A 12,828-nucleotide genomic window follows, 5' to 3' on the forward strand; every position below is an offset into this window, starting at 1 on the left:
ATCTTGGAATGAAAATGCAAAAATAAACAAGATGCCGCATGGCCATAAAAGCTGTATCAACAATTGTTACAACCATAACCATGAGAGCAACAAAAAGCAATGACAGCGTCTAGTAAACTTCGGTTCAAGAAAAATGGAACAAACATTGGAAAATGTCTTGTCTAAAACTTTATAGGACATTAAGTAGACAAGATAATCATAAAAACAGAACGAATATATTTAAATTATTGCCAGACAAGAAATACACTACTTGGAAAACAATAAAAGTGTCATGTACTATTTAAATGTTTTCATTTCCAGCATCAACAAAAAAAAAATATGATAGCTATAACGACATTATTATTCATCTTTTATATTAATCAGGCTAATCTCTTTATGCGTGATTTTATTTTCAGCTAAATGCATATATATGTATATATTATGAGTAGTGCAACTTTGCTGTATATTCAAAGAAAAACAACCGTATAAAGGTCAAGTTCAGCTGGCCACTTAGACTTTAAAATACTTTATTCGGCAAGCATTGCGCAACTTTTAGAACGCGGTTCCTAAATTTCACCTTTGTCCAAAAGCCATCAAAAGCAGAAATGCCCCTAAACTGAAGATAGTTATGGCCTATAACCGTGCACCTGTAACTGTGCACTGCGCATATGTGTGTGTGTGTGCTAAACCTATATAAATGATATATCTATGCGTGTGTATATGTACGGTGTGTGTGTGTATTCCCCATAGATAATAGTAAGTACATGCAACAGAAGCCGCGAAAGGATGCCTGCCAAGTTTTATGGCCGCAAAGTATGCAATAATAAATTGAGCAATTGTCGCTGGAAAAGGAGGAGTGACGAGGGTGCAGTGGGGGGGGGGCGTGTCCTTTGGGGCTGAGGCTGCCACTTGGCGCGCACGTAATGAGCATATTTGTAGCACACTTCTCGGCATACGTGTGTGTGTGTGTGTGTATGTGCGAGTGTGTGTCCTTTGAGGGAAAGTTTATGCAAGTTATTTTTACTCTGTAACCCGGAAAGTCGGAAGCCTCTCTTTCACCCTTCGCCCAGAAACCTTCGAGCTGCGAGCCGAATTTCCGCTCGATGCCGGGGAACGCAGGTGCTGAGGCGTGGCACTTGCCGAACGGAAAGGAAAAAAATGAAGGAGGGGAGTGGTGAGGAAAGGAAACCCCCCTAGCAAAGGGACCGTTGTCATACCCTTCTTCGCACAAAAACTCCTGGGAGGTGAAAGGTAAAAGGAGGAGAGGGTGCTCTGCACCTACATAGAAGGACGATTTGATTTCGTTTCGTGTTGTTCCTGCCCGCCTGCGTTGCCCGACTCTCCGCTTCCTGTTCCCCGCTCCCCGTTTCCTGCGCCCCGCTTCTTTTCGTGCTCAAGTTCCTTCTTTTGGTATCTGCATTTAATGGTCGCCGGTGAAAGATGAATTCAAGTGCTTCGATTTCGGAAAAAGTGTTGTGTTCGAGGGCTTCGAGCAAGTGAAGAGGGCGCTTTTGCACGGCACGACCTTATGACCCGCCATCCGGCAGTCGGCACCACTTTAATGGCCATGATTAAATTCGCACTTTATGCCAGCCACTCCATTGAGAACGGAATAAAGGGATCGAAGCTTAAAACTAGTCATTTGCAAATACAAACATTACTATTATGTATTTGTAAGTAGTTAAGTAGTTGCATTTATACTGAAGTCCATTTGATGGCCGCATCCTTGCGCCTCGAGCACCTTTCTCCATTTGATCCTTCGTCGTCCTTCGTCGCTTTCCTACGTTCAATTCCCGCTTCCAATTCGCCAGACGAAAGTTCAAAAGCGCAAGGAGCGTAAATTCATTAAACATTCGTGGAGGAGCGGGCGTGAAAGTATTTTTTTGTGCGTTGTTGTTGTTGTTGTTTTTTTTTAAGAGAGGGTCCTGGCTGTGCGCTTGTTTGTATTTGTGTTTGTATTTGTGTGTCGTCTGGCTAACAAGCTCTCCAAGTTTAACAATGAGCGAAATTTCGCAGCTCATTGAATTTGAAGTCATGTGTAACACGACAGCGGCGTCGAAAAGAAAGCGGAAGAAATCACGGGACTGCCAGTAATCAGTCAGCTTTCTATATATATATATATATATATAATATATATTGTACATGCGATAGGTGGGGGGGGTGCATAAATGTCACAAAAAGGACTCCGACAGCCGTGAAGAGCGTCACAGACTCCGTATAAATAAAAAATAAAATAAATAAAACGCAGCCAAGGCGGCGGGCTAAATATGTACACACAGAAAAACGTTTAGCAATATGAAATATTACCATATATTGTCTACCAAGTAAATGGGCTTTAATTTGGAATGCAGCTAGCAAACATATGTACTTAGTTACATTGTAGATAAGCACTAGAACGTGATCTTGTGAAAATGTTAGCACCTATCTAATGGCTATTTGTAGTTATTTTAGGCCATCGCAAGTGGAACGTGATGTTTCCGTGTAGCTAAATTGAAAAGCCAACAATGTGTATGGTACAGCAACAAGCTGCGACAAACGGCAGCCACTTAAGTTTTGTCCCCGAATTGGAATCAAAGTCAGGTGCACGAGGCCATGGCCATGGTGTTTTCTGTTCAGTGGGTGGTTGGGCGATGGTGGGCGATGGTAGGCGATGGTAGGCGATGGTGGTGGCTGGTGGCGGGAAGTCCCCAAAGTGCGTCAAAATCGAATCGCAGCGAAAAAGAACCTGTGGCCATGGCCCTGGCAATGTCGTCACTCGCTAATTCCATTAGTCTTAGTTTTAGATGTTTCTTGGCTTCCGGCTGCAACGATGTGCTGTTAGTTCAGTTGTCTAACAGCTATCAGCCGGTTCCGTTAAAAAAAAAAAAATAAAATCGAAAGTGCTCTAAAACTGACTGCTCCTGCGAGTCCTTGTTTAATAATTTGCTCGGGGTAAATTTGTGTCATGCCAATGAGCCAACTTTAAAGTGGATTTTTGTTTTGTTCTCCCCTTTTTTTTTTTGTTCATTTTTTGAATGTGTCGAACTCATAAAGTGTGTGCAGATTGCAAATTGGCAGGCGGATTTGTGCGTGCGAAATTAGTTCAATTCGAATGCTAATTCAATTTGAAAGTTTTTCCCCTCTCCCAACAAAATAAAACTCATTAAACTTTATGCCGAAATTATTCGCAATTTGGCATGCGATTGGCATTCCTGTTGATTATGCTCATTCTGAATGCAATTTTTGAAATATGTCATCATTTAGAGCAAATATTTTAACAATCTTTATTAAAATTACTCACTCACCGAAATTTTCACCAGTTCTTTACTTAATCAATTGGGCAATTTCAATGTGCTGAACTTTGTGAGGGAAATCATTTAATTTCCAAGGGCAGTTAGTTAGTTATCGTCTCTAGTTTCTGATGTTGAAAGTGGCATATGCCACATAGCTTGCATAAATAATGGTAGAAAATACACTCTCTTCTAGACATTTTACCACAAATCGAAATTGAAAATTATATCTTGCACTCGGAAATTAGAAGCTAACCCTTGATGGCAAAATGGAAAGGCAAAATAAAAGCATTTTATTGAATTTCCTATTGTAACATGAGCAATCAAGGCGTACTTCTGATTTTCGTATCATACACTGTGATAAAAGCGATAGCAAGTGTGGGAATAATGAATAAGAAAAATACAGTTTGGATAAGAATTGCCTGCGAATATAAAAGGATATATTCGAATTGTATCTTATCTTTAGCAAATTATGGCCTCTTTTTTTGCCACTGCAGGATGTCCGTGTCTTCATGTCTTCATTTTGTTTGTGGCCAGCCGCACAATTATTATTGCAGGAGCGCTCGAAACGCACAACCCCAAAAACCCGTTGTGCCTGTCATGTCTAATGGTCGAATCTCGTTTTACATTTGCAGCTGCGTCGAGGATTTTAAATAAAAGGGAACCTGCCGCTCGGAAGTTGTGGCAGAAGTGCAGCAAGTGCTGCCGGGCCAAGTTCAATTAGCCGGAAAACGGACCATGTGATCTGCTATAAATGCGATTGTATATACACACACACACATAATCCGTTGGGAGCAGCGATAGATAGGGCCAGTATATAATATGTCCGGAAATTAAGTGGACTGTAGAAAAAGAGAGAGAGAGAGAGCGAGAGAGAGAGTGAGAGAGAGCAAGCGACGGGGGACAGATCTTGATCTGGCTTAGATATATATCGCATGTGCAGGGCAACGGAAACGGAAGCGTCAGCGGCAACGGAAACAGCAACGGAAGTGGAAACGGAAACGGAAGTGGCTAAGCTAACGTCACACAGTCTGCAATAATGACCAAGAAGTACGAGTTCGATTGGATCATTCCGGTTCCGCCGGAATTGACCACGGGCTGCGTTTTTGATCGCTGGTTCGAAAACGAAAAGGAGACAAAGGAGAATGACTTTGAGCGTGATGCCCTCTTCAAGGTCGATGAATACGGATTTTTTCTGTACTGGAAAAGCGAGGGCAGGGTAAGCGATGGCAAATAGATTGAGAAATTGGAATTACGGTGACTAAGCATATATTTTCCTTGCAGGATGGCGATGTCATAGAGCTCTGCCAAGTGAGCGACATTCGTGCGGGCGGAACACCAAAGGTGAGTCAATACATGCATATGTCATCTTTATACTGGGGCGGTACTATTTGATGTCGAATGGAGTAACAATCCAATTGGCAGCCGTATTTCAAATCGCAATTCCAATAAATCAAGTTTTCCGCCAATTTGTGGTTTTATAACCATGAAATGGTCAATTTATTTCTTACAATGAAATTGATTTAAAAGGCTATACGGAGTCCTGGCCAGGGATTAAAAAAAGATAACCCATCACAAAAAAAAATATATATAAATTTCCTGCAAATAAATGATGTTTTCCACAGATTTATTTTGCAGGATTTTTCGTTGAATTGTTGGCCTTAGAATAATATTTAAATCCCTTTTTTCCGCTATTTAATTAGTCGATTTACTGTCAATAATAAAACATAATTAAGAGCAGAGGAAAATTTAAACTGCATGCAAAAAATAAATAAAGTTTTTTCCAGACTTTTGATGCAATGTCGAATATTTGCTTCCATATCCAATTAGTTTAAAAATCAATAATATATTTAAATTAAAATTATTATATTATTGTATTTTTTTTATTATATATTAAATTATTATTTGTTGTTATTATATTGTGTGCATTCTTCTTTGGTATCTGTCTTCTTCTCCGCATTTTCCCAGCCAAGTTTTGACTAAGTGCAGTTGGTGTTTCCTTTATTTTTCTTATTTTGCTGGCAGGATGAACTATCACAAAGCCATAAAACTGTCGCCTTTGTGTGTGTGTGTGTGTGTGCGCGCGTGTGTATTGATGTGTGGGTGTGTGCATCGGTTAATGTGTCAATATGTCACTTTTGCTCTCAATTGTTTTCATCCAGCGCCATTTGTGGATCAAAGTCGCCGTCTTCGACTCGAAACGCATTTGTTCCATGCGCTAGATTTATTGTCACCGACCGGCCACGCCCCCTTCTATATATTCCCTTTAACCCGACATATGGCACGTCTATATATGTTCCATATACCAGGGTGTATATATATAAGGTTGGAGGCAGAATGATAGAGTGACGTATTTGTTTGTTTGTCTGTCGTCGTCTCCTAAATGAAATTTATGACCGAACAGCAACAGCCCGAAATGAAGCTCCATTTGGGCCAATCCATCTATACGCTGTCGGAGTATCCCATATATATGTATGTGTACACACACACATATATATATATATAGAGTCTTTCATATATATATTTATGGACGATGCAGGTGCTGCCCCGAGACTTGAACTAATGTAGACTTGCTGTCCAGTTTCCCCGCCCTCTGGTCTTTCTCCTGCCCTCCTTTGACACACTTTTCCGAAGGGAAAGGCTGAAAGTGAAACTGAAACTGAAACGAAGGCTCGGTTGAGTGCATCCAACTGGCAACCAATAGGTATGCCCATATCCACTCCCATCCCATTACATTTTGCACAGCCAGAGGCCAGACCCAGTGCTGCACATTTGGTTCTGTCTTTATGAATTCATATTTTTTGATAAATTTCGAAATTTCTAAATTAAAAGAGCTTGCATTGAATTGTAATTGAAATTGTAATAATATAATCGATAATATTACCATTTATTGCATATAGAGTATTACATCTTACATTCTACAAGCTCGACAACTTTAAGCAGCATTGCAAATTTTCCGCCCTCACCCACCTACGTAACTAAGTCCACGTTCTCTTCATTTTGCCTTTGAGCCTGGGGCAAACCCTTTGACTATTCTGCATGTGGGTTACAGGTGCATCGAGGGGAAAATGAAAATGAAATGTGGGCAATGGAGAATGGACACGTCGAAAGGGAGGGACTACTAAGTGGCTTCCAGGTGCGGCCGCCGGTAGGGCTCCATTCAATCGTGAACAGGTTGCTCTGAAAGGGAATGCAGCTGAAAAATATCTAAGCAAATGAGACCTTAAATGTGCCCAAAGTGAAGTTAGAAAGTATAAAAGTAAGGTATATTGAGGAAAGTAAAGAAATATCGTAAAAAAGATTTTATTCAGATAACTTGAAATTATTATTTTTCATTTTTTGTTGGACTTTTCTTAACCCTTTATTTGATACCAAAATCTTTGTGTTCCATCGATTTTGCTTTGCTCTAGTCCTCGGGCAAATTCAATTAAAATACAAAATAAACACCAAGGAGCAGAAGTTGCAAGAAACTCACATAATGATCACAGCTGAGTGCGTGTGTGCCAAAATTGTTGACCACAAATAAGATGCCCAAAAAGAAAATGCCAATTGAGTAAAAGCAACAGACACAAAATGCAAAAAGTTTTCAGCAGAAAGGAAAAAAAAAAAAAGAAACGGAGATGGTTTCAATATATCATACACTGACAAAAACTACCGTGCTAGCGTTTCTGAATGCCAACTCAAGTGTGTCTCTTATGACACATATTTTTTCTCCGTGTCTGTGTGTGTGTGTGTGTGTGTAAGTGTGCGTTTAGTGCTCTGCCATCACTTGAAATGTTTGGTCATCAATATTAAATCAGTGAGCGACACACACAGGCAAATAAATGAAAGAGAGGGCACGACATTAGGGACTGAAAGAGATGGAGCGCCAAGTGTGCGACTGTGGGGCGCGAAAGAGACGACATCATTTAGTCCAAGAGAGAGAGGCAGAGTGCTTGCTGAAAAGCCTTGCACAATGAACCATTAAAAGTTGCTTCGTTTGGCAGAGGAAAACCGCAGAAAAAAGAGCCTGCAAAAAGAGTGAGAAAAGAAGGAGGAGGAGGGTAACACAACCGAAAAAATATTGAAAACGAAAAATTTGAGCTTGGTTGCAGTTTTTCGTTATTGCCCCCGACTTTTCCTGGCTTTTAGTTTGCTGGCGCTTTTCAATAATGCACGAAGCTCTGCAAACGTAACAAAGCGAGTGGCACAAGAATGAAAAAAAGAAAAATAAACGAAAAAAGGAAGAAAAAACGAAGAAAAAAAAATATATATATATAAAGTAAAGGAAAGAATAAGGGAACAAAACTTTTATAACATTTGCTTTCACTTTATTTGGTTCAAAGGAGCGACAGGGGATAAAATCGTGGAAGTCTGACTTATTTAGCACTCGAAAGTCTGCTGCTTTCTTGCCCCGACTTTCCTCACAAATTGCACTTGAACTGATTGAGCTATTGTGCCTGTGTGTGTGTGTGTTTGTGTGTGTGCGCGCCCTTGGGGGCGGGGAAAAATGCTCAATGGGGTCTTTGCATAATTCAATTTCCTTTAAGAAATTCACCATTTAAGTGGAAGACTTTGAAACGGCATTTAAGGTGGTAAACAACAGGTTTCACCCATAAAATTGCACTTTTCAAATGGCTATGGCTTAGGAAAATCAACTGTTTAACATATTCTGCCCCATTATTCAATATGTCAATAGTTTGTACTCAATTTGGTGGAAGACCGAAAATGTAGCATACTTTTTCGCGCTCTTAAAGGTACGTGCGTAACTGCACTTTATTGGACTGCGCAGCAATTACATTGAAATGCTGGCCAAAAATTGATGGAAGGTCGAAAGAAGTACAAAGCATTTAATTGTTGCTGACGGCCAAAGGGAAAATGTAGAATGAAAATGTATTTGTTTTGGCTCCGCGAATGCTGCACAAATGTTGATAAATGTTCTGTGCGACTGGAGATTAATGTTTTGCGATGGCGATTCCGATACAACACACAGCGTTCAGTCGAGATGCGCCAAATTGCAGTCAAATGCTAGGCCACGGGGCGTATGCGCAATGTGCAGGAGAAGTAGCTGAGCTGATGATGATTCTGATTTGTGTTTGTATTTGCTTTACTCCGACAGGATCCGAAGATACTTGATAAGGTGACGAAGAAGAACGGCACCAATATACCGGAACTGGATAAGCGATCCCTGACGATCTGTTCGAACACGGACTATATCAATATAACATATCACCATGTTATTTGTCCAGATGCGGCAACAGCCAAGGTATGTAACATTCTAATAGGCGGGAGTAGGCTACGGCCGGAAGCGGAAATGACAGGGATAATCGGTGGGGAGGATCTCTTACACATGTCAGTAATTTGCATTTCCCTCAACTCGCAACTCAGTCCTGCATTTCATGTGCACTTTTTAAGTGCATTAAAAATGAGCATCTTACCTCAACTATGGGTCTTCTTTGGATCCTTTGGAAAAGAGTGATGCAATATAAAAAAAAAATCTTTTAATGCCTTTCGAAAGCAACGTTCATGCAGAAAAGCAACGAAACTGATATCACTCATTGAAATCACACAATCCTTCTATCGACTCTTCTTTTAGATCTGGCTAGATGGCATACGAAAAATAACCCATAATGTCAAAGCGAACAATATCTGCCCCATGATGTGTCTGCGGAAACAGTAAGTGGGCGTGTTCACTACTTACCTCACCACTTACCTTATCCCCTTACCTTACCTCACCCCTCTACCCTTATCCCTAACCCTACCTTTATCCCCTTACCCTTCCTTAGCACTTGTTTATCCGTCTTTGTTCACATTATTGCAACGGCCTCGGTGCTTCCCTTTCGTCTTGCATCCTATGTGCCCTATGTCCCTTCGCCTTGCCACATTAATTCCACTTGCTGCACCTCACTCGATTACACTGTGTACATAATTGCATCGATTGTTCCGTTCTCTCTGTTCTGCATGCTGTTCCTTTTCTTCTACTTGTTCTTGTTCTCGTTATTGTTGTTGCTGTTGTTATGTCGTTGTCCTTTACGATTGTCTACTCTCTCTTTCTCCATACATATATATATATATATATGCCACATATATATATTTATTTGTACAACTGTCTCACTCGAACAGAGCTGGCAAAAGAACTTGCGTCTCATCACGCATAATAACCGCGCCACGAATGTGTGCCCGCGCGTCAACCTGATGAAGCAGTAAGTACGGTCACACTAAAATAGAATGAATCACCTGTTTAAGCGAATTATGACTCTATGACACTAAGCTAAAATCACATTAATCAGCTGATAAGAAAAGTAAAATTTAATTTATGATTTTTAGTTCCAATTATTATTTTTCATTAAGCTGCTTAAACTGAGAAAATTTAAATGAAATGGTTAAGTGAAAAGGTTTCATCGATCGCTCGTACATATCTATGTATGTCTGGTGTCATATAGTCATAAGTAGATGAGCTCGAGAGCTAAATGCTAGAAAGAGTGCAAATACTACGGTATTACGGTAAGTAGTTAACAACCTAATCTCGCATACTATCCACTCGTTAATACTCAAGTCGAAAAGACTGTTTTCAATTTGAAATATGCGATAAGTTACTATTGGAATGCCCAATGCTGCTTTATCCCAAACCTGTTATTTCATTCGCTAAATTTGCATTTTATCGAGTGTTGGACAGTCGCTATTAATTTCCTAATTGCTGATTACGTAATTCCGAGAGTTCCAATTCGATCCGCCGCCAAGGGACTCGGCTCGACATTGCGACCAATGCCATAGTTGTTGATTATCCAATTCCACGGGTGCGTTTCACGTTTAGCACAAAATAAATTCACGTTATTTGCATTTCCTGTTCCACACAAAATGGGCAGAATGGAATAAGTACGGGGAGATTAAGTTGGCCGTGGCTGCTGCTCACTTTCCCACCGAAGCCATCATGAATAATTCTAGGAGTGGGTGCGGTGCAGTGTGTGTGTGTGTGTGTGTTTATGTGTGTTCGGTCAAAGGGCTGCATACTTTAAGCGGAGCACATTTTGAAAAATAAGGGTATTATGGGTGTCATAGCATAAACAGCGAAAATAAAGCAATCTTTATTCACAAAGAAACTCAGGATGCGATGTCAAGCGAAAGTTGCAGCGCATCTGCGTTGATGATGAAAACATACGAGTAGTACAGTTTTACAGTAGTTTTTAGCAGCTTAACTTATATTTTACGTTTTCATATTAATGAGCGGCTTATGTATGTAATTGAACAAGTCTTTAAGTCTCATCGCTGTGCTGTGCTACAAAAAGCAAGCAGAAATGGTTTTAGTTGAGTTTGAATCAAATGGGCGCCGCAATGAAAACTCCAGCCTCGTCAACTAAAAATTGGGTTAAACTGCCCAAAGTTCGAGCGACTCCCTTCCGATAGACAAGTGCAGCGAATGCACTCAATGGCCAAAGCTCGCTGGTCGATGGTGGATGGTCCAAGGGGTCCAAGGATGAAAGGTGGCAGCTAAAATGCGGTTCATTGGATATGCGATGCCTTGCGGTGAACTCTCTGCCCAGTCGAGTGTGTTTTTGGGGTGTTCAATGGGTGTGTTTACGGGTAATGGGTGTGTTGCATCCGGGATCACACACCTGCCAGCTAACAGTGAGAAATATCGATTCAGATTAAGGGTTTATATAAATATATATATTGCCTTTGGATCAAACGTGCAGAAATGGCCGGGGAAATACCAACTAGAAACTATTCTCGATTTTAGGCGAAACAGTAATACTTTCTCTCAGTGTGCAAATGTTTCTGTGGTCTTTCGGGCGGAATGGTAAAAAGTTGCAAAGTGCATTCAACGAACAATCGTGTTAACCACCAGTGTAGCCAACACCTTGGCCAAATGGGAGGCGGAATGTGAGTGGGCGTGGCACGGTAGCAGTTGCACGTTTGTATTGTAAATTAGTTGTCCTAGTTTGCAATTTGTTTCTGATTGCATTATTTATGCGTCATTCGGCGCATACGGCGCATTTTGCAATTACTTGGGCCACATTCCACGAATGGATCCCATGCAAATTGGGCACAAGTGCGACCGGCCCTCGCTCGATTCAATTAGTTATGAGTTCTGTTTTCGGAGCGGTCGTTAATCATCTGCGTAATGGATCGCCTGGAATTGATTGCTAATCAATATTTGATTCGATTACCGGTCAGCTTAGTTCACTAAACAGTCGTTAAATGAAAGTGAAATAGGTCTCGGAATGGCAAGGACCTTTGACGTAGTTTCAAGCCAATTTGATGGTAATTTCCTGCTGCTTTTGGAAAATTCCAAATTGTTATTTACTTACGGTTCGAAGGGGATTTTTAATTACATTTATAAAGACTTGCGTCCAATGCAACTTTAAATGCATTTTAATCTCATCACTTTTATATTAAAATATCATTTAATTATAAGATCTTTGCTACTTTAAGCACTTTTCCATTTGAAATATCTTGTATATAATCATCCATTTTACTGTGTAACTTAACATAAAGTGTAGTTTAATTAGGTTTAAATTTCTCCAGCTACTTTAAGCCAAGGTATGTATGTATATATTTTGAATGTTTGTCTCGCTATTGTCGTTTTAATTGCATCATCCCAAAACCGTAAAAGCATCTCAGTTTCTTTCCGAGAATAAAGTGCAATTATAACTGATCTGATCTTCTCGACCCTTCCTAAACCCAAAAATAGTTGGATGCGATTGAGTTACTGCGTAGAGAAGAGTGGAAAAATTCCGGTTAAAACGCTGGCCAAAACCTTTGCATCCGGCAAAACGGAGAAATTGGTGTACACGTGCATAAAGGATGCCGGTCTGCCCGATGATAAAAACGCAACGATGACCAAGGAGCAGTTCACCTTCGACAAGTTCTACGCCTTGTACCACAAGGTGTGTCCCCGAAACGACATTGAGGAGCTCTTCACCTCCATGTGAGTAGAAGCCGCTGATCTCTAAAACATAATCGTAATCACTTGGCATTATTTGCTTTTCTTTTCAGCACCAAGGGCAAGCAGGACTTCATTAGCTTGGAGCAGTTTATTCAGTTTATGAACGACAAACAGCGCGATCCGCGGATGAACGAAATTCTGTACCCTCTCTACGAGGAGAAACGTTGCACGGAGATCATCAACGATTACGAGCTAGATGAGGAGAAAAAGAAGAACGGTAAGAGCTTCTAGTTCTAATGTGGAATGTAAATGTGAAGATTTCAATTTCAATTTCAACTCAGTTCAAATGTCGTTGGACGGATTTAAGCGCTATCTAATGTCCGACGAAAACGCACCTGTATTCCTGGACCGGCTGGATTTCTACATGGAAATGGATCAGCCACTGGCCCATTACTATATCAACAGCTCGCATAATACCTACCTATCCGGTCGTCAGATCGGCGGCAAAAGTTCCGTGGAAATGTACCGACAGACACTCTTGGCAGGTTGTCGCTGTGTGGAGCTGGATTGCTGGAACGGAAAGGGTGAGGACGAGGAGCCAATTGTCACCCACGGTCACGCCTACTGCACTGAAATCCTCTTTAAGGTAAGACCTCAACCCTCTAGTCTTTCAACTGCTGCAAAAGTCAAACACACTTAACGAGAGAACGAGTT

General features: G+C 40.8%; 1 protein-coding gene across 6 annotated transcripts in view; it reads left to right on the plus strand.

The window, feature by feature from the left end:
• norpA (no receptor potential A) overlaps nt 1-12,828 on the plus strand; it is a 42,783-nt gene that overhangs the window by 22,495 nt on the left and 7,460 nt on the right. For 2 of the 6 annotated variants that reach the window (NM_001169190.2, NM_167008.2), the window contains 7 exons: nt 3,884-4,467; nt 4,533-4,592; nt 8,347-8,493; nt 9,351-9,430; nt 11,920-12,156; nt 12,225-12,391; nt 12,456-12,760. In NM_001169190.2, coding sequence (NP_001162661.1) covers nt 4,288-4,467; nt 4,533-4,592; nt 8,347-8,493; nt 9,351-9,430; nt 11,920-12,156; nt 12,225-12,391; nt 12,456-12,760 — 1,176 coding nt within the window. In that variant the 5' untranslated portion in view covers nt 3,884-4,287. Of the gene's footprint in view, nt 1-2,797; nt 2,911-3,883; nt 4,468-4,532; nt 4,593-8,346; nt 8,494-8,823; nt 8,904-9,350; nt 9,431-11,919; nt 12,157-12,224; nt 12,392-12,455; nt 12,761-12,828 lie in introns of those variants that run through there. The other 4 variants (NM_001014720.2, NM_001297931.1, NM_080330.4 and 1 more) reach the window with 3 other exon arrangements.

This window comes from Drosophila melanogaster, chromosome X (genome assembly GCF_000001215.4).
Source record: "Drosophila melanogaster chromosome X".
Taxonomy (NCBI): domain Eukaryota; kingdom Metazoa; phylum Arthropoda; class Insecta; order Diptera; family Drosophilidae; genus Drosophila; species Drosophila melanogaster.